Below are 22491 nucleotides of genomic sequence, written 5' to 3'. Positions count from 1 at the left end.
GGGGTTCATTGAGATGGTGCTGAGAGCGAGATTCCCAGGGCCTCATCTTTATCCATGTTCAGAGGCTGTGTCTACACTAGCAAGTAATTTGGTGTTACAGGAGTGGATCACTAGGTGAAGTTGTTAGCACACTTCTTCCCTGTCCACTGCATGAGACTAAGGGGTTTTACTCTGGACTAGATTTAGGCCAGTCCTACTGTGCATGACGTCTGAAGTTGGCCTACAAAAGGCTGACTTCCAGATCTTTCTCAACAGCAGACCTTTCTGGGAAATACCATGGTATCCTGTTGTTGGTCCCCTGCAGACTGCTGTCCCTTCCACAGTGCCCTGTCTACTGTTCATGTGTAGCTGCAAGACCTGGTGGTTTCCAAGTCTCACTGTGCAACCTGCGTCTCAGACCCCCTCTTCTCCACACTCATATACTAAGTGTGGTCACTGGCTAAACCAAGACACTGTAGGTGCGGAATGATGGGCTTAGTCCTGTGGCTGTAGCCTGTTCCAGGAGGACACCTGTGAATGAGTGGAGTCACACAAGCTTCCCTAAAGCTGTTAATATAGAGAAGGAAAACATGGACAGAGCTACTGAGTTTGGAACTGCTTTGTCTTCATTGATAGGAGGTGGTTAGGGCTTGGGAGCTGAGCCCAGACTGGTGGGAACACATCATCCCTGGAGTTGGGGAAAGCCAGCAGTGGGTGCAAAGCTTTCAGACATAGAAAAGTGTATTTGCCTTTACCATCGTCATGTTCAATTCCAAGATAGTCTCCATGTTTTTAAGGAAGTGGCTGTTGCCCTGTGGAACCTCGTGAACTTCACCTGGTCGGTAGCAAATCAGATTAGGAAGGACAAGTCTGCAAAGGGTGATGTGGTGACCACGATTTCAGAGGTCATTCTTCACATTATCTTCCTTTGAATAGTAGACAAGTGGACAAAACTGTATACCATTGCGTACAGGTGGCCCACACTGTTTTCCCTCTGCTGTCCATGAGTTGTCAAACAGCGTGGGATCAAGCGTCTCATTAACAGCTCACATCCAGCGCATTGGCCCATGGCAGCTCTGGCATCAGCAACTTGATTGTCTTGCAGGCCTTGGTGAACCACCAAGGTACATTTGTGGACATCTTTGCAAGGCTCATGATACTTATGTCTTCTCCAAATCTAGCCTAAGAATGGAAGAGGATTCTGACACCCTCTTTCTGAAGAGGGCTTTGTGGTGTTCAGGTGCCTTCCTGCAATTGTGAGAGGTGCTGTTTGTCCACAGTGCTGCATGGGTCATAAGGCTGTATGGATCCCAGGCCCTTACTGCATGCAGGTGGAGGTGGAAAGTGAGTTTAGTTTTCCACTTGCAAGATGGATGTGATGTTCAGGATGACAGCTTGGCTGCAGGATGTTATCTATGCCTTTGTTGATAAAGACCACAAAAAGCGAATGGTCCAGGAAAGGAGCACATGGGATAGGGGATGTAGTCAAAGGTCAATGCTTTCTTTTCCAGTGTGACAGTGCAATGATTAAATATGACAATTTCTAAAACTACTGTTGTGTCACCTCTTTAGTTCTCTACTCCATTCCAAAGGAGGGGGTAGAAGTGTCTGCACCACAAAGCTTGCTGCCTTTTTCTCTCTCTCGCTATCTGTTTGCTGTTGATTCACCGACCGTTTAGGGCAAACATGGTTGCTTTGTCTCCCATTGCCTTTTTGGACCTTTTCTGTGTATTGTATGCAGCTGATTGCTGCATCACTGTAGTAATTTGCTTGCCAGAGGAAAAGGTGCATTATGTCTGCCCTCTTCTCCCAAACTACATAGTGGAGATGAGTGGAGACTTGCTTGCTTTCTGCTTAGCTGTTAAAAGAAGGGGAGGTGTGCAGGGGAGCATAAGAGCTGTGTAAGCAGCTACTGTAAATGGGGAGGGAGAAATTTGCTATGATTCAGAGGCACAGGGAACAGGCCTGGATAATCAGTCTATGCAGGACAGAAAGGATATTCTCTTACCAAGGATATCTGCTCCTTTCCATCCCTGTAGTGAGACAGGCAAGAGCTTCCTGGGGGGAAAAAAAAAATCATCTATCTTTGCTGTGCTTAACTTCTGGTAGATCAAGGTATTTCAGAGAATAACCACATCCTTCCCAGTTTGGCCCATGCTGTATTCCCCCAGAAGGCCTGAACAACCAGATTTCTTCAGTCCCAGTAACTACTGTCACTCTCCTGTTCACAAAGCACTTAGTGGCCAAACTCTCCACGCATTTATCCTGCATACAAAAATTAAAAGCAGCTTTTCAGAGAGGGACTGTGCCCATCCAGCCTCATGATGGCCTAGCAGTACCTGACTACCCAGACTCCATGTCCCAGCTCTGTACTGCTTCACATAAGCTAATGCTCTTATTAGGAAGGTACAAGGTGTACCATTTTAAGCAAAGCTTAAGAATCCAGCTGGGTGGGGGAAATCTCTCTGGGGAGTATGCCTGGAGCTACAAGCAAAATGTTATATGCTGAAGGCTAACATGGCCCACAGATCATAAGATGAAAGGGTAGAAGAAAAGGTGGCCTTGAGTTTTTAGAACAGGAGAAATAGGGAAGATAATGGGGGGGGGGAAGGCACCATGGCCAACAAAATGAGCGCTGTGGGCTAACAATAAGGAAACACTGGCTAATACAGGCATTCAGAACTGGGGAGAACAGGAGAGGTCCCAGCCGCCACCTTGCTGTGTAGAGCATGCTGCCTGCCACCCTCCCTTGGGTGCTTAGGTGCCTGTGGATGGGCGTGAATAGCAGTTATTGATAAGGATGGAATTACCTCTCTAGGATTGGGCTGACTTCTTCTAGGCCTTCATGCATCTACCCCACCGGCTGCTGCTCTAGTTAATAGTTTGGCCGTTCTGGAGGGAAATAAAAGGTCTCCTGCAGAAAGTGCTACCCCTGTCACATGTCTAAAGCCTCCTGATCCTTTACCAGTTGGGCAGCGGGGTGGGCCAAGAGCTGCTCCGGCCCTTTTCCGTGTCCTTGGTGGGCCTGTCAGTGACTACTTGCACAGCGTTGTTCCTCTGTCTGCCTTCCCTAGTGCCACCTCAGCTGCAAGGTGCTGCAGCATCGCCTCAGGGGTGACTCCCCCAGGGCGTGTGCTGCCTTTTGTCTGCAGCAGTCTAGGAATGAGATGCTGGGGGAAGAGGGAGAAGGAAGAGGTGCCATTGCATTGCATATGCCTCTGATAAAGAGGAGGATGCATCCACCTCCTTATCAGAGGCATCTGTGAAGGAGAAGAAAAGCAAATACGAGTCCTTGACTGCCTGTGAGGTTACAGTACAATGACATGGCTTGTGAGCTCCCTACAGCCCCCAGCTTCTCACGGGTGAAGGTTTCTGCAGTGTGATGGAGGTGCTGGGGATGTACCTGTTTCTGTTTAGACTGGCTCCTGTGAGGGGTGGGTGAAAGCTCACACCAGGTTGTCCCGCCAGGTAGTGGTAAGTTACTTCTGTGCTACAGCAAGCAATGAATTGTTGGGAAACTGTCTCTCCTTTGACTCTGATCTCACTAGCAGGAGGAGGCAGGGTCTTTAAAGTGTCAAGGATTTGGGTGGAGATTTTGGAGGGATGGAGGAGAGACTGTGTGAAGCACTGCATGCAGAAAGAGGATCCTGTAGTAACATCTTTAGCTTTAAGAGAGCCCTTTCTTATATTTGGATATCTTACATTTGGAGGAAGGAGGAGGTGATCATCAAGTAATGGGGTAAAGGAATTAGCATCTTTCCTTACCAGCTGCCGTATTGATCCTTTAGAACTTGGATTTTTTTTTTAAATATTATTTAAAAGCAAGTTGTTTTTCTTGCTTTCTTGCCTCTCTGGTTGGCCTGTGTCTCAGAATAAATAAAAATTAGGAACAAATAAAAGTTAATAAATGAAAGTAATTTAATTAAGATACATACCTATGTCTATAGAGCAAAAATCTATAATTACTCAGGTCATAATTGTTTTAGACATTTTATCTTCATAAAAATAAATAACTGAACAAAAATGCCACAAAAGAAATATACCTCTGTGGAAGATTTTAACTATTTCCCACAAATACTTAGGAATGAAGTATCACATTTTTTTCAAAAGAGATTTTATGTATATCTTTTTAAAAATCTTAAGTACTGCTTTTCCTATTAAAATAATGATCTACTCTGAATAATAATGATTGTTATTAATAAAAATTATAATTTTATATTTTCAAGCTATAGTGAAGATGGTAGCCACAGAAGTTAATTTAAAGTGGAAGGCCTGGTTTTCCATTTTGCATGCATGCTGATCTTCCCAGAAGCACTGATTTTACAGAAAATTACTCTGGATCAAAATTTACAGCAGATGGTGGATGCTAAGTATATAGAAAGTTGGCTACATGGTGAAAGCTTCCCAAACACAAACAAACCGAGGCTGCCACCCAGTTTTCCATTGTTCTTTTGAACTGTCTCTGGTTTGTGGTCAGACTCTTGGGCCATTCATTTCTAGTGCTGTGTCTGACTTGTGTTGGTCTGTGCTCTTGTGCTACTGAGAATTCATTCAGAAGATCCCGTCCTCCTTGTCAACCCGTGTGCATGACAGAAGTGACTTGTGCAGATTTTCTGGGGACTGAGCCAGTCTATTTGATGTTCAGGAAAGCACTTGAAACTGTACTGCATGAAAATGATTAAAATTACTAATTTCTGTAAACTTTCACTAATCCATTCACTCTGTTGTGATGTAAGAGACAATGTCAGTCAGGCATGCACAAGTCAGATGACTGAGTTGAAGCCCATGAAGCCGCATTTATCTACCTCACCACCTGCAGTTCTTACCTCTGTCTTCTGATTTTAGTATTTCCAGTTCCACTGACACGCTGCTTGGCTGGCCGTGAGACAAGCTATGTCTCATTTTTATGAGATAGGGCAAGAAATCAACGGGTGTGGTTACTTTTCGTTTTGTTGGATTTGGGAGGCTGAGGGTGGCAGTTTATTATTCCCCGTTAGCATGGGAATTAACTTCATAAGCCAGGTGATTTTCCAATTTATATACAATATCTCTGCCCCCACCTAACCAATAGCATGGCTAGCCCAGGTCTACGAAGAGTGGAAAACTTGATGCAGGCAACAGCGTGGCTTCTTGCAGAGCTTCCTCAGGTCTAGTGGGGTCAGCTTTGAGCCAAAGGTGTTGTGCCATATAACTGTGTTCCTGGGGGGGACTCAAGGCAGGATCAGCAGCCATGTAGAAATGCACCTGGCTGGGCTGGTGCTGGTCTGTGCAGAGCTGGTTCGGATGCCTTTGCATCCACAGAATGGTTTTCTTGCCATCCCGGTAACTCTGTGATGGTAAAGGGCATCGAATGCTCTGGTGTTCTCCTAGTGTTAGCATGGCTTGGGTTTAGAAAAGGGGAGTTGAATAACTTGTGGGGAAGAGGACTGGTTGTCCTTTCCAGGCTGAGTTGGCAGCGACAGGTGACTCCCTAACTGCAGATTGTATGGCTTTCTGGCGCAGAAATGTCTCTTGCTTTTCTCTGTTGATCCTATATCACCTTATTTAAAATACTTAAATACTCAGTGGAACAGAATCCCCAGTTTCTCTCCCATGAGCGTACCAGTCACTGAGCATTTGACTTAAGCTTTTTTTTTTTAAGACTGCTTAAATTTTTGTTTTATAGACTGGCAAAGGAAGTGTCTGAACATGGATCCCTGAGCATTTTGAGAAGTAGTCTGTTGCATAAATGCTGCCTTGGAGCTTGGCATTAGTTTCCTAACTTTGGGAGATAGGTACTATTTGATTCCTGCTCCTCTTGAACATTTTTTTTCTGGCTGTGAGGCTATCTCTGCTTCCTGAACTCTGTGAACGTCGTTCTCGGGTGCCTCTCTGTGTGGACATTGGATAGGGAAACTGCTTTTGAGGACTTTGTGAAGTGCCTGGAAATCAGGCATCACAAGTTTCTGTTGCAATAGCCAGTCCTCTTTGTGGATCTGGCTCTTGATTGCTTTAGTTGATGTCGCAGAAGACTGACAGAAGATTGCTTGAGAAAATCAATCCTGTCATGACTGAGATTTTCCTGATTTAGTTTATGTGTGAAGTAGGCAAGGAAGAAAGCGTGGTGCAGGGTTACTACTCTGGTAACTTGAGTGGTACTGTTCTGCTAAAGTGTGTCTCCACACTCACAAAGACAGGGGGGAACCATGAATCTGGTCTGACTTTTTTGGAACCAGAGCAGTAACGGCTTCTGCTGGAATTCCCTTCGAATGAGGAGTTTTTTTATGGATAACAGGCAGTCTATCAACAGCATTACTGGTAATCTTCTAAATTGTATTCTACACAAAGTTCAGCAATAAATCCATTTACTCCTGTAATACATGGCAAATACATGAAGAATTTAAGATTATTTTGAGGTCCTTCTGCTACCACAGTCCAGATGTAATGAAGCTCTGTCTAGACTTCAGATATTTGAGGGCCCGCAGTATACTTTTCCTTCAGTTAACTTGTATTTGTCTGTCTTTTATGCTCTGTATAGTATACGTGGAGATAAAACCATATATAATTGAAAGTTTTCTATAAATAGTTCAGTTCTGTAATGCTTGGGAAAACTATCTAATTTTTGTTTTGGACTGTAAATTGCAGAGGCTGGAATATCTATAATTTAGGTCAAGCTATAATTTAGGTTAGAACCACAAAATGCAGTGAATTTTGCTCATAAGCTATTTTGGAAGGTATTGGAATACTTGTACTTTAGTTTGTTTCAGAGTAACTTCTTAGTGAGATGTAATATTCCTGTTTATATTGTTTCCAACCTTTGTTAGAGTTAAGAAATACAGGGATATATGTATTTTTATTTTGTACTTAAGAAATACCTAAAGGGAAAACATGTAACTAAGTTGTTTTACTACAGAAAGAAATTCTGTAGTTGCTAGTTAATGCAAAACAGTCCAGAGTGCATAGAAGTGAAAAGCAGAATAGCCTGCTTTATCTTTCTGTGTATGTGTCTGTGTATACTGGTAATGGCAACGGCAAGTTTAGTGCCCAGTTGTGGTGGTAGAGTTGTTTTTGGTTTGCTTTTTTTAAAGTAAGTGAGAGTCTTGCTGCCCTACTGACCTCTGAAAACCTTCCCCCATGTGCCTTGTCCTTACCCTGGTTGGCTTTCTCATTAATAGTCCCATCAACTTTGAACAGCTGGTATGAAGATTCACAATTGAATATGTATTAAAGTATATCACATACATAAGTGTAGGGGTGAATGATGGTGAAGAGTTTGCAAATATACTCATGATTTCATTGCAAATATATTGAACGTTTAGATGATGAGTAATTCAGCTCATTGAGCAGTTGCACAGCCTGCAATCTGAACTCATGCCTGGCTAGTTTAGCTTGAGGTGGGTGATGAAGGTCTGGCCCCCCGGGGTCTGCACTGCATGATCATCTGACTGCTGGCCAGTCAGTCCCTGAGCCACTGGAGTTTACAGCACAGCATTTTTAAGATCAGCTGCCATCTGACTTTGCCTTCTAAATTATGGTGCTTCAGATGCTGACCAGTTGGCAGCTCCCACACCTGTACAGACTTTGCCTTCTAAATTATGGTGCTTCAGGTGCTGACCAGTTGCAGTTGGCAGCTCCCACACCTGTACGGCTGTGGGAGAAGCAGACTGCTGGGAACAGTTCAGTTTATCAACTCCTGCAAGTTAAGCTGTCCCCACGCTTTGTTCAGAGCCCTAAAATAACTTGTTGTCTTTGAAAGTCCAAGTGCATGCATTGCCTTTGCTGTTCAGCTGAAGGACAAAGGTGAAAGCTCATATCTTTGCAAACATCTTTCATTGCAGAACAGCATTGTTTGGTCCACTTGCTTGTTTACTACGTTTTTCTTTCTTTTCTGTTTTTCCCCCTCAGTTCCTTGAACTCCAGATTGTCCTTGAGTAGGAAACTTAAACTATTTGTGTCTTTTAAACTACTGGAGTAACCTGATTTCTACTCTGACAAAAGATTTCCTGCTTATCTCTGTAAATGCTAGACTGATTACATTTAAAAAACGTTTGAGAAGCTTTTAAATTAAACATGATCGTATTTGCCTTAATTCTATTTTGAAAGCTATAGAAAGTAATGCTGCTTTGTTTAAAAGCAGCTTATTAAAATAAGTCAAATTCATGTGCTCTCAATGGTTTTCTTTTACCTCTGTCAAATTAGCATGGAGTAATGATGCGTATTAAACCCGCCTGGAGTACTGTGTCCAGCTCTGGAGCCCTCAGCATAAGAAAGACACAGACCTGTTGGAGCAGGTCCAGAGGAGGGCCACGAAAATGATCAGGGGGATGGAACAGCTCTCCTACGAAGAAAGGCTGAGAGAGGAGCAGGGACTGTTGTGACAGGACAAGGGGGAATGGCTTTAAACTAAAGGGGGGTAGATTTAGACTAGATAGAAGGAAGAAATTTTTTACGCTGAGGGTGGTGAAACACTGGCACAGGTTGCCCAGAGAGGTGGTGGATGCCCCATCCCGGGAAACATTCAAGGTCAGGTTGGACGGGGCTCTGAGCAACCTGATCTAGTTGAAGATGTCCCTGCCCACGGCAGGGGGGTTGGACTAGATGACCTTTAGAGGTCCCTTCCAACCCAAACTATTCTATGATTCTATATCTAAAATATTTTATTCCTATCAGTGAATTCTAGTCCTGAAAAACTTTTGTCTTAGGGGAGTTACCCATATAATTTTGACTGAGGTTAGAAAATACAGATTATGACTGATACTTTCTGCTGGCAGCAATAGTCGATTATTACCCACAGCTCAGGTAGTGACATGGAGTATTTGGGGCCCCCCTAAATCTATAGCAAATTAATTCATACCATCTTCATTAGTAGTTTAAAGGATGGTTGACATTGCACTAATGTTCGTAAGCTGCACCCATGTTTCTGTTTTGCAGCTCTACTGTTGAATTAGCAACTTCTAGCAGACATGTAACAACAAGACGCTGACTCTTAAACTGCCTTAGCCTCCTGCAAAGTAGTTTCTAAATCCTTACATACCAACTTGAAAGTGTCTTTAATTTGCCTTTGATCTAAGTCCATCAATATAGCATTCAACTGGAAGAACCTAGTCTTTTCTCAACATTGCTTGAATCTAATCAAACCTGAAAACTTCATCCTTCATTTAGTTTCATGTGTTAGGACATTTATTTATTGTGACTTAATTAATTGTGCATGAATTAGGAGTCAGAGTTTCTTGGCAGCTGATTCACTGTGACCATGAGCAAATTACCACCCTTGCCAGCCCATCTGGGAATTGTATGAAGGCATTAATCTCTCTGGGTATGATGCTAATCTTGTTCGCATCCAGTCAAGAATAGCTCTATTGAAACAATAGTGTAGGATTAAATCAACCGTGCCATACTTGTTTCACTGTTTCTAATTGAAACAGATTATCATTATAAAAGTGGCTAAAGGTACCGTGAAGATTAATTGTTAGTATAGCTCTGTGAGTATAAACAGTAATTACTGCCTATTCTTTTGAGACCCGTTTGATTATACCATGGTTGACAGTGGCCGTGTTTCCTACATATCACATATGAAAGTGTATATGTAAAATATATTGTGTTTAGGTTTTGACGTTGTACTTTAATTCTGTAATGGCACTTACTGGACAGTAGTTGTGTTTGAGTCTGGTGCTGTAAATTATGAATCATTATTAATCATTAAGGTGAGGTGTTATTTCCTGTAAAGCAGGTAAATTGTTTTGTGAATAACAATGTGTATCTTTAATATAGATAGGAATCTGGGGTACACAGCGTAGTATGATTGTAGAAGTTGAGATTTAAGCCCATGTTTGCTTCCACGATTGAAATACAGTTATGTAAGTGACAAGGTTGTAATGTCGTTGCTTTAGGTCACAAGATTAGTATCAAATCATGAAACGAGTACCATTGCTTAACAGTGGGACAGCTGGTGTCTCTCATTGTTTAACTTAGTTAACCTCAGAGTTAACTAGGTTAACTAAACTAAATGTTTTAACTTGGTAGCTAGACCTCAGTGGTTAGCAGAGTAGGTTGTTACTGTCTTAAATAACTGGCTCCAATGGCTGAACAAAGGCTGTTATCCTCTGTGTATCTCAGCAATTCAAGATATTTCCTGTCTCTTACAATCAGGGTTTACCATAGCTGATTGTAACAAAGACCTCGATATTTTGATCCACCATTTTCTATGTTATTTAAATATTTCTGTGACATTAATCAGCAGAGTACAGGAGAACATTTTCACTTGTTTTGGCATATGTTAGTAGTTATCATACATCCCAACCCTAGAGACATCTGATCATTTCTCTAATACTTTCCTCTAGGATAAAACTGAGATGAGGTAGAACAGAGCATCTGCACTGTCTGCCTGGAATAAAAGCTTGTTTCTGTCGTGTTGTGGACTTATAAGCTTGCTAAGCACAAAACAGAGAAGCATGCTGAGCACAAGATTGACGTACAGTTCTAGGTTGCAATTTACTTGTTGGCAAAGCATGTTTAAGAGCGTGTTTGCACCTAGCCATTTATTCTGTACTCTTCACCATTTGTTTTCACTCATCTCAGTTGTGTTATTGTTTCTAGGACCACACCATAACTGGATTTCTGAGATTAGTAAATCCTAGATTCTTTACGTAGTATGTCTGTTATGTTCTATCCAGAGGCAAAAAGCCAGACTAAGTAAGGTGTTGGTGTTTTGTTCAGTGCAGAGGATATTCCTCTCGCTGGCTGGTGATGCTCTACTCCCTTTGATTGTTTGACCGTATTCACAGTCCACAGTGGGTACGTGTATGCTTCACAGGGTTCAGTTCAGACTGTTTTGCACTGGGAGGTTTCTCTATAGGGCACATGCCCCTCGTATTCTGCACTGACAATGCAGGGGCAAGTTTGCATTTCACAACCCTCAGTTCTTCACTGCTATTGCTTGAGGCAGCACTTCTGTTCTTACAGACTACATAATCTCTGGCTTTACAGCTGTGATTAGTTTGTTGGAGGTTTTTCTGGCAGATTGTTAGTGTGTTCTAGTTTGCCTCTTACTGTTTGTTGTTTTTTTTCCCATTGGCAGGAGGATGAGAATTTATATTTTGGGACTTGTATTGGCTTTGTGAGGCTCCGTTCTTGGTTTTAAAAGAGCCTGGTCTCACTCTATTTTTAGCACTGCCATCACCAAATCTGCAGGTTTTCATCTCCGTCCTTCATGTGACAGAGCAATGGTTGCTAACGCTAGAAATGCCAAGTGCCTTTTCATGTGGTTGTGCCACCTGTACATCCTGACCTTCCTGAAGAAAACATCATGGTACTAGAGTCTAAATTCACTGGCTTGGTGAATCTGTGGGTTTAATCTTGGACTTGGATGCTCAGGACATAAACATGCGCATGTGTGCAGGTTAGCCAGCTAACCGCTTGGGTAAGAAATAGTTGGTGGTTGGGACACCCGTGATCCGTATAACACAGCCTTGAAGCAACCAATTCATACTCTCAGTGAGCCTGTGATCTTGGTTTTATACCTTTTTGCTTACATGCTATCCAGCAGGAGGAGTGAATACTGTGGTTTTGGTGAGATTTTGCTTTTATGGTCCATCAGGAAATGCAGACCTATTATTTTCTATAATGAAACATTTCCAAATTGGCTAGCTGGAAGTGAAGCCCACATTTAGAGATATGTAATTGTTAGCAGAGTTCCAGGTGCGATTCACGACCTTTTTTGCTGTTCTTAAACGGTAAAAGTAGGCAGTTTCTGAAAATAAATCTGTATTTTAAAAATCCTATTTGTGTGTGCTTGAGGTGAAGTTTTATGTTTTATAGAGTTTTTTTGGTTGAGGGAAATCATTGCCTGTAAAAGGTATTGGAGTTTTTCTGATGGACTCAGTAACTTTGTTGAAAGGGGGTGACTCAGCCTGCATATTATACTTCAGTTTTCAAAAAGGCTTTGACATGGTCATAACCTATCTTTTTTAAAGAAACTATGCTGGTAACCCAATGGGAACTTTCTTTTCCAATGACTACCTAAAGAACAAGAAGAAAAGTAGGAATAAATAAATGTTTTGTGACAAGTAGGTATGAAATCATTAGCTGATTGTTTGGTCCTATAGCAAATAAATGACTAGAGTCGTTCCCCCTAGTCATCTGTACTGAAACCTCTGACACAACTAACTCATAAATGACCTGGAAGAGGGATGGATAGTGAATTTGCTAAGAAAAAAAAAAAGACTAAGGAGTTGCAGAAAGGTCTTGTGATAGATGCAGTTGGACAGTAAAATGGTAGGTGAGATTTAGGGATGGTAAATGCAGAGTAATGAATACAGGGAAAAATAACCCCCGCTATTCATACAAGTAGATGTGCATGGTATTATATTAGTTACTGTCACTCAGAGTCTTTGTCGTCACTGTGGATTCTGTGGAAATGTGAGGTCAGTGTTGAAGTGTAGTCAAGGCAAATGGAAGGCAAAAGTATATTATGAAAGGAGTAGAAATCAAAATGTAAAACATTATTATGCTGATATATAAATATAATATGTAAAAGATAGCAGGATGGCAAAATGGCGTGGAAAAAGTAGAGAGCAATCTGTTAACTGTCAAAACACAAACTAGGTTGCAAAACTGGGAGTTACAATAAACAAATAAAATGCAGTATTTTCTCAGCAGTGCCTGATTAAATTATGCAGTATAACTTACTGCTGTAGTATTTTTGCAAAGAGTATAAGCATAAATGGTTGAAAAAGGGAATTAGATGTGTTCTAGGAAGAAAGGAGGTCTGTTGGTGTCTCTTCAACACAATGCCGGTGTTATAACCTGGTGCTCCTCAAGTTTCCTAAACCACTGATTGTTGGAAACTGGGAGGGATGTCAGCTTGTCATCTTGTACCTCCCCTTGCTACCAGCCGGGGTGAGAACTGCATGTTTGGTCTGACTGATAAGGTCTGCTTGTGTTTTCAGAACACCAAACCTCCTGCTCTTAACCTGTGCTCATGTTTTCAGGTGTCAAAAGGTAAATATTTTTAGCAGGCTGAAAGAAATGCTGTGAGAACAATTACTCATCAGCCAAGTCCTTGGATTTCTACTCTGATTACATTACAGGCTGAGCATAGCTTCCTTCCTACAATTTTGCATTTTTGAATTTATCTGTTAGGGTAGTTTTGTGCTTAAATATGTTCTTTAAACAACAGTAGCCAATGACAACATGCTGTAGTAAAACTTTTGCAAGCATTTAATTTTCGCTTGTCATTATCTACCTCTAATATAGAGTATTATTGTGTAGTGATTCTTGTGATATTTTAGCTTTTAAGTATTTTCATATAACAGAAATTCTGTTAGAATGGTAAAGGTTGGATTTATGTCCTGACTTTCTTCACCAGACAGTGCTTTCTTTATACTCATTTTCTGTATCAAGGGAGCGAACTTATGATATGTAGCCTTTTTAGCTATGTTGGAAAATGTTATTTAAAAATTGTTAGTAAATAGCTAGTAAAATATCTCTTTAGAAAAAGTTGGTTTCATAGATATTAATTTTTTTTTTAATTCTTACTTTCTAGAGAAAATATTTCTGTTTTACTTAAGTCTGCAAAAGTTCTTGACCGGCACCCCAAAACTTGCTGTAGAAAATTAATTTTATTTTTTATCAGCTGAGATGAACTGTGGGTGATAAAAAGGAAGAATTCATAACAATCAAGACAATTTCTACAAGACTTAATTTCAAAAGTACACTCAATTTCTATAGGAGATGTATATGACTACTCAGGCTATTGTCTTTATTTTATCCTAAGTGCCAGGAAGAACAAAGCTAACATAAATTAAACATTGGAGCAAATAAAATTTAATTGAAAGGAAAACAAGCATCATAATTGTGCAAAGGAAATTTAATTCATTTAGGGTTAACTCCTGACTATTTTTTTCATCTGAAGCCGTGTAGCATTTAGGAAATAATCCAACTTATGGAACTGGAGCACATTATACCAGAGCTATACTTCTCTCCTTGTCATAAAATACTGAAGTCTTGGGTTCCTGAGAAGGCAGCTCCAGAGCAGACATCCAGAGGGGGGATCAGACTTCTGTGCGCCTGCTGTAATGGCATCTGCAGATGCAGCACGCAGCCGGAGTGCTCTGAAGGATGGTGCCAACATTTTTTTTGGTTTTTCCATAAAGTGTTTTTCTGTTATTCTTGCTCTGCCTTATCTTCGCCCTTCCCCCCGCTCCCCACACATTCCTATGTTTATTACAAAGATCCCTTGAGGATTTGTAGATATTCCATTTTGAAGGGGAAAACTTATTTATCAATGTCTTTCCTTTTAAACTGCATGCTCAGTAGTAAGACTTGCTCTTGGGGTATGGGTGTATATATATTTGGGATACTTAAAAGCTGACAAAAATAAGGATACTATTCTGGGCTCAGAAGTTAATCCTTCCTTCACTAGTCATTGGTTGAATATTTGAGATACATAGCTGTTAATGGCAAAGAATTAAATAAAATTCTTAATAAAAATCTTACTAAAAATTCTGCCTCCTTTGACAATTTCATGCAGTGTCCCTATTTATCAGCACATTTCCAAGTGTGTTAAATACTGTTTCAGCTTTCCTGACGCATGAATTTGACTATTTACGTGTGATATGGAGATTCCTTTTTCCTGAAATCCAAGAAGCGTTTTATCAAAAAGCCTACGTAAAAAGGCTGCCGTGATCCTGCAGTATGATTTCACCCTCAGCCGTGGGTTAGTTCCCTCAGAATGGTGTTTAAATTAGCTTGTTTTACTCTCATGAGCTGGATCAGGAATGTGTACCTGGCGTGGCAGACAGGACAGCGAACCGCAGCCTGCAGTGGATCCGAAGGCTGGGGCTTGTTCGAGCACCAGCGAGGTCGGAGCCTGTCAACACACGAACGCCCCACCAGCCCGCTCTGCTTCCCTTCCTTTTCGCTGGGCAGTCTCTGCAGGCCCGGTGAGCGGGGTGGAGGAGCCGATCCGTTCTGCGCACCCCCACCGGCCTGCCGCCCCAGCGCTCTTTGCGTGGGTGAAATGTCGGCGTGCCGTATGTGTGCCCCGTGTCCTGGCAATGCCTGGCGCCTCGTGGCCCTAGCTGATCTGTGATCTGGTCTCCACATGTCCAGAGAGTCACCAACAGGTCACCGGCACGTGGTTGGCTTCTTCAGTTTTATTTCTGCCGGTGCTCGCTAAGAGGAGGGCCTGCTTACACAGCCCCCCAGCACCTCCGCTCCCTTCTGTTGGCCCCGTTGCTGTAGGCATGCGGCCCGCTTAGAAGTACAGGGGCGCGCCTGGCGATGGATGCTGTTAGCGTGTCATCGCTTGCTTCCTTCAATTAGCTGCCCTTACAACAACGCAGCAGTTGCAAAAATGACCAACAGCTTCTGGTTTGTCTGAAGTTTGCACATGCGGTAGTATTTCAGCTAAAATAATTTTCTCTAATAATAAAGTTGATAAAGTGGTTGTTGGGTTTTTTTTTTTTCCTTAAAAGCCTGTCTGGCTGTAAATAATGGATTGAATGAATTGGGGGGGAAAAAAGGGTTGCATTAAATTTCATTCTATGAATTCTCTAGTAAGAGCAGTCATCAGTTATTCACTGCCTGGTGCGCGGTAATACAGATAGAGAAATTATCAGTCATGCTGAGATTTTGAAATGCAATGTTTAAATGAGGAATATTGATATTTGGACCTCATTAATCAAAAAAACCCAAACCTCTCTAGCATGAGAGAAGATGAGGAGTGTCACATACCACTTAGGACTGAAAATGTAATTTAACAGAAAGTACAGGGGCAGACCACCTTTAAAAATGTCAGGGCACTTATTTAGAAGCTGACTGGTGAACGTAGAAACTTAATGTTTTACCCTATTTTTTTAAAAATCTTGGGCTTTCATAATACCTTTCAGATTTCTATTATTGTCAAATAGGAAAGCCCAGGTTTGAATAGTTACAGGTAGGCCAAGATCCCAGGGCAGGGCCTGGGCTAGACGTGCTAACAGAGCTGCTCGCTGCTCAGGCCACCGGGTTTTGCTCTTTCACAACTGCTGAACAAACACTATTTTCTAGTACCTTTTCAAACCTACAGGGGAACAAATGTGAGCCATAGTGATGAAAGTCAGTTTTGATGCCTTGAATTCTCTTTTTAAATTTACTAACCAAAGCCTTTTTCTTCCCTGTAGCCTTTTCTTACAGTTATGAATCTTCACTGTTCACCAGACGTCCACACATTTCTGTGCAAAGCCTTTGTCCCTGCCTGCCTGGAGCAAGTTCATGTGATTCACCCTTGTCGAAGCCTCTGTGAGAAAGTGTATTCTGACTGTAAGCAGTTGATGGACACTTTTGGAATTACATGGCCTGAAGAGCTGGAATGTACCAGGTGGGGTATTTTTCATGTTGACAGATGGTGGGTGGGGTGATATTTTCATATTTGACTTAGACTGAGTTGAAAATCTGAGACAGAATATTAAGTATCTCCTTGCTGTAGGTTCCTCATCACTGGTGACCCTACAGTGCTTATGCATAGGACTTTTTTTTATTAAAACTTTTTTTCATTATTCAGATGATCACCTGCTGTTTCTGCTTGTGACTTTTTTGCAACAAAGTTCTGCAGCAGTTCTTTTCAGTGTTCGTATCACTGCAAAAAGGAGCTTTTTACTATAAGTTTCTTAAAATATTAAATGTTACAGCATAGATTTTACTTTGGTTTCTGACCTCTAAACTAGGGATGATCATACGTACTTCATGGGGCTATTATAAATAATCGCTCATAAAATAATGAAATATAAAATAGTCTATATTTGAATGGACACAGAACATTAAATAGTGGAAGCCTTCTCTTACTCCTAACCGCTTAAACGTGCAAATTCAATCTTGTATTGCTTTTCCTGTACTGCCTGCCAAAAGTTCACGTGTCTGTTCCAGAGAAAAGACAGTTAATACTACATTTGGGGAAAAGATGAGTCTCTATATATTCAGTGGAAACCACTGAAAACACTCTAGTGTAATCTTCTTGAGATTCTGACCTTCAATTGCAGATATTTATAAACGATTAAGGCCAGATGTTTGGGGTTTTTTTAACACAAGTCAGGGCAAGAAGTACAGGAAAGGAGCAGAGAGTGGAAACTCAAATAATTTTTCTAACCCCCATGCAGTTGCTAATCTGTGATAGGGCTGAGGGAAACCTGGGACAGTAGTCCTATGTTGTGATCTCTGGTAGAAATCCGTATCGGAGTGAACATGACAGATGGCATTAATGCCTTTTCCGTTAATTCTGCAGAAAAACTGAAGTTGTGGGGTTTTAAAACAAGAAGGCATCAACTTTTTTTATCCAGTGTGAGCTTCTAGGCAACAGTAGTGCCACTCAGCGCAGCAAATGTCTTCAAGAATTGTTTTGGAAAATTAGAAAAATTACAAGTGAATCCAGTTATTCAATATATGTTTCAAATGACATTTTAAATCAAATTACATTTTTGCAGGAATCACTGCGGCTCTAAATTATTCTATTACTGCTAGCATTTACTGAAAATGAACCTGCTCTGTTCATATGTGAAATGATGTCTCCCCAGTAGCTGATATGGTCCATGTAATGCAGGATGTTCTTACAACGGCAGACATCCTACTGCTGGAACCCATGGAATAGACGCTGGCGTGAGGATAAGCAGTAACCAGAATCCTGAGATTCACGCTCTTGTATTCTTACAGACATGCATAATGCCTATTAAGACATGGGTGAATAAAGTTCACACTGTTCCCGTGCATACTGGTCTGGCCTATGGTTAACGAAAGAATCTGCTACAGAATCAGTTTTCTTAATGATTAGTGTGGATTTGTTTGGACGGCATGATAATGCAGAGAAAAAGAACAGAAGGTTTTTTTAGCTCAAGCTGAGCTTGCAAACTGACGTTGATGGACTCTTACAATAGAGTTTGACAAAGAATGTTTTGAGACAACAGAATCTTGCTTTAAAAGCTAGAATGCAAAACTTGTTCTTTTTAAATATATGCTTAAACTTGGAATGCTTATAAATACAAATCCCATTTTGAGTGAGTGCTTACCTGTTTGAGTTATACTTACATAATCTAGTTTGAAAATATGTCCAACACTGCTAATACTATAGTAACCATATAAAAAGGTCATATGTTGTGTCCAGTTAGACCCTTGAGCAATTAAAGACTTGAGCAATTGAGTCTTGAGCAATTTCTAAATTAACATTGTGGAGCTAGGAAAAAATTGCTAAAACAGTGATAATTTTTTATAATGCTTATATCTTTTGCTTTTGCCTTTTTCAGTGAGGTAGTTTTATTGTTGTCGACAACGAAATACCACTATAACACAAAAAATTGTAATAATAATCATATACTAGTCATCAGTTAATTCTAGATACTCTTGGTTAAAGCTTCCATTTTGACAAGATCATTTGCTGTCCCCGACAGTCTGTTGTCATCCAGATTAAAAAAAAACTACTGTAAATATTTTTATGTACCTATGTAAAAGTTTAGTAGAATTTAAGACTCTAAAAGAACAATTGCAATTTGAGTAGTGTTTCATAAGCAATAAAACAACAGATAGAGATCAACGGTTAAATAGCTGTGTTTGAATAGTCTTCTAAACTGAAAATATTTGAAGTCTGTTTTTTAAAATGCCACCTGATTTTTTTATGTAATGCACATTTTGCATTATCTATAAAATTTATCAGTGCTTAGAATCAGATTTTTTTTTTCTAAGAAATAATTATAGTTGAGAATGAGGGATATTAAGATATTTCCTCTTCTGTTTGTTTATGTAGACTAGTCAATTGTGATGAGACTGTTCCTGCCACTGCTGCTGTAACCACAAACGTACATGGAACTCAGAAGACCTTGGGCCAGACCCGAAGGGATTATGGATTCTGGTGTCCACGACACCTACACACTACCAATGGACAAGGCTACAAGTTTCTAGGAATTGATCAGTGTGCACCCCCGTGTCCCAATATGTACTTCAAAAATTATGAACTGGATGTTGCGAAAAGCTTCATTGGAATAGTTTCAATCTTTTGTCTTTGTGCTACGCTTTTCACATTCCTGACTTTCCTGATTGATGTTAAAAGGTTTAGGTACCCAGAGAGGCCGATCATATATTACTCTGTCTGTTATAGCATAGTCTCTCTAATGTACTTTATCGGATTTTTACTTGGGAACAGAACTGCCTGTAACGAGGCAGATGATAAGTTAGAAATTGGTGAAACAGTTGTTCTTGGCTCCCAAAACAAAGCCTGTACTGTCCTTTTCATGGTTTTGTATTTTTTCACTATGGCAGGAACTATATGGTGGGTGATTCTTACAATCACTTGGTTCCTTGCGGCGGGAAGAAAATGGAGCTGTGAAGCTATTGCGCAAAAGGCCATGTGGTTCCACGCAGTTGCGTGGGGAATACCTGGTTTTCTAACCATTATGCTCCTTGCAATGAACAAAGTTGAAGGGGACAATATCAGTGGAGTTTGTTTTGTGGGTCTCTACGATCTGGATGCCTCTCTGTACTTTGTGCTTTTGCCGTTGTGCCTTTGTGTTTTTTTCGGTCTCTCTCTTCTTTTAGCTGGTATTATTTCTTTAAATCACGTGCGGCAAGTCATACAGCACGATGGCAGAAACCAGGAGAAGCTAAAGAAATTTATGATCCGAATTGGAGTTTTTAGTGGTTTATACTTGGTGCCACTTGTAGCACTTCTTGGATGTTATGTCTATGAACTGGTGAACCGGAAAATCTGGGAAACGACTTGGGTATTTGACCACTGTGACCAGTACCATATTCCTTGTCCTTATCAGGCAAGTAGCAGTTTCCTTTATAAATAATACTGGAAAGTTAATTGGCAAAAACCATGATGCATCACCGTATCCTCTGTGCAGTTAGTTAATTATTTTCACATTGAGTAATCAGTTCAAGAACATGCAGTGATTAGTTGCTTTTTAAGTCAAAATCGGTGGTATCATACTTTTGCTTTGAAATTTTTCACAAATTGATAGCACTCAGCAATTAAATTCCAATTCACAGCTCTAAAGGGAATATATAAACTTTACAATATTTGAACTTCATGTTACAAATTGTGCCGGGGGGGGAGGATCGTTCTTCACAGCATCTGTTCCTAAAAGTGGTTGCTCAGTATTTGGGTGCCTAGCTCAGTATCAAAGTAACTAAGGTGAGTTTGCATCGATTTCAGTTGAAGCTGAAATAATGATTCTTGAAAATTGAATCTAAATTGCATTTAAAATGTTGCTTATAAACATAGATTTAAAATAATTTTCATCTTTTTTTCTTCAGAGTAGAAGTGTAAAACACTTGAAATTACAAAACAAATTTCCAGTATATTTTTTTTTCCATGATAGCTGTCATTTGTGGGCTGATGTTCAGTAATGTGAAGAAATCTTTAAAAAACCCAACCAAACAAAAAAAAAAAAGAAAAAAACAAACAACCCAACAGCACTTTAAATTGCGGAGGTATTCCTACTTAACATTTGACTCTTTAAAAAAAAAAACAAAACAACCAACTTCCTTGGAAAGGCTTTTAAAGTATATCTGCCTATGTTCAGTACTCTCTATGGATTAAATCTCTTGTAAGTACACAAAACTCCCTGCAATCGCAAGTAATTTGTGGTTTGTTTCTTTCCATTTAAGAACAAATACAAAAGAAGACACCATCACGAAGAGAAGTGCAATTGTCTCATGTCTTCTTTCATGGCTTTGCACTTAGCATCTATGTTTTTACTGCAATAAACTATCATTAAAAAGAGGAATATAAACACAGGCATTATGGAATGATAAGGCTTGATCCTTCCCCATCCTTAAACATCCTCTATATCCTCTGTATTGAAGTCAGTGTAAGCTGAGAGTAGCACAGCTCACAGACTTCTTGGTTATTTGTGCTTCTATTACCATTCTTAACAAGTGCACTTTGTCTTCAGCCGGTTTTGCACTGCGCTCTGTATCAACCTAAATGGTCCAAAATATACAAGGTTGAAAACAAGGCTTTTATGCTTTTTAAAAAAAAACTTGTTTTGTAGTGCTGAAATGTAACAGCTTGGCATAATAAGGCAGAAAGAGCATGTCTCCTCAGCCTTTAATTAACCTATTGGAAAGAGTAAATAGCAACAGGGAATATTACACAAAGACATACTTAATGGGATCTGTCCCTGTAATGAAAAGCATGTGCTAACTATGGAGTAGCTTAAAGTGGCGTGCTTGGCCTTGGCTTACCTGAGCTAGCTTGTACACTTTTATTACATTGGCCAGATCAAAACCAAACAAAAACAAACTTCAGTTTAAGTAGCTAATGTTACCTGGCCATGAAAAATAGTGACTTTCATAGATGGGACTGGCAGATAAGCCAGGTAATGTAAATTAAATTTGCAGCATGGAACCAGAAGATAATAATCTCTTACTGAGTTAAATGTCTCAGCTCCTATGATCCAGTTCTGCAAATAGGTGGATTAATTTTGCAATAAACAGAAAACTACTATGTAGTTCCCTGCGGCTCCTTGAAGATGCTGTCTAATCTGATTAACTCCCAACTCATCCACTTAACTGTTTCTTTTAAGTTGAAGGGATAAATCTTATACATACAAACTATCTCTGAAGAACATGGTTACTAATACTATTACCTGCAAAATAATCTTTCCTTTCAATTTAGAAGAAAAATATTTCCTTCTGACTAATCTCCTCTCTGTGTGTTCAGCTGTAGATATTAACCAGGTCTGACTTGACTGTACATGTCTAACATTTGTCCACAGTACAAGCCTCAACAAAGAACAACAGCCGTAAGGAGAAAGTCTCTCTTTTACATAATTTGTTTTCTGCATTTAAAAAATAAATCAACAAGTATATTTTCTTCTTTGCATTTATTAAACTTTGTTATCTTCTAGGCAAAGGCACTAGCAAGACCAGAAATATTTTTGTTTCTGATGAAATATCTGCTGACATTAATTGTTGGCATATCTCCAGTCTTCTGGGTGGGAAGTAAAAAGACCTGTTCTGAATGGGCCAATTTCTTCAACAGAAACCGCAAAAGAGAGTAAGAACAATTTTTTTTATTCCTGTTTTTTAAAGTGTATACTTTAGAATAAGTTGGATTTCAGACGTTTCTTAAATATAGCTCAGGTACATCGGGGATGAAAGGAAGACGAGGGAAAATGTGGGCCCTTTCCATAATGAAATGGGTGACCTGGTTACCCGGGATACGGAGAAGGTGGAGGTACTCAATGACTTTTTTGCCTCGGTCTTCACCAGCAAGTGCTCGAGCCTCACTACCCAAGCCACGGAAGGCACAGGCAGGGACTGGGAGAAGAAAGAGCCACCCACTGTGGGAGAACATCAGGTTGGAGACCATCTAAGGCACCTGAAGGTGCACAAGTCCGTGGGACCCGATGAGATCCATCTGCAGGTCCTGAAGGAACTGGCGGATGAAGTTGCTAAGCCACTATCCATCGTATTCGAGAAGTCATGACAGTCCGGTGAAGTTCCCACTGACTGGAAAAGGGGAAACATAACCCCCATTTTTAAAAAGGGAAAAAAGGAAGA

At 40.5% G+C, this 22491-nt stretch overlaps 1 protein-coding gene across 1 annotated transcript in view; it reads left to right on the top strand.

Annotated features, from left to right (window-relative positions):
* FZD6 (frizzled class receptor 6) overlaps window positions 1-22491 on the top strand; it is a 33400-nt gene that overhangs the window by 5859 nt on the left and 5050 nt on the right. Inside the window, exons 2-4 of the mRNA XM_009277129.2 lie at window positions 16122-16318; window positions 18728-19745; window positions 21837-21985. Coding sequence (XP_009275404.1) covers window positions 16122-16318; window positions 18728-19745; window positions 21837-21985 — 1364 coding nt within the window. The remainder of the gene's footprint in view (window positions 1-16121; window positions 16319-18727; window positions 19746-21836; window positions 21986-22491) is intronic.

The sequence above is a fragment of the Aptenodytes forsteri genome, unplaced genomic scaffold, assembly GCF_000699145.1.
Source record: "Aptenodytes forsteri isolate BGI_AS27 unplaced genomic scaffold, ASM69914v1 Scaffold145, whole genome shotgun sequence".
Taxonomy (NCBI): Eukaryota; Metazoa; Chordata; class Aves; order Sphenisciformes; family Spheniscidae; genus Aptenodytes; species Aptenodytes forsteri.
This window is presented reverse-complemented; position numbering and strand designations above follow the sequence as displayed.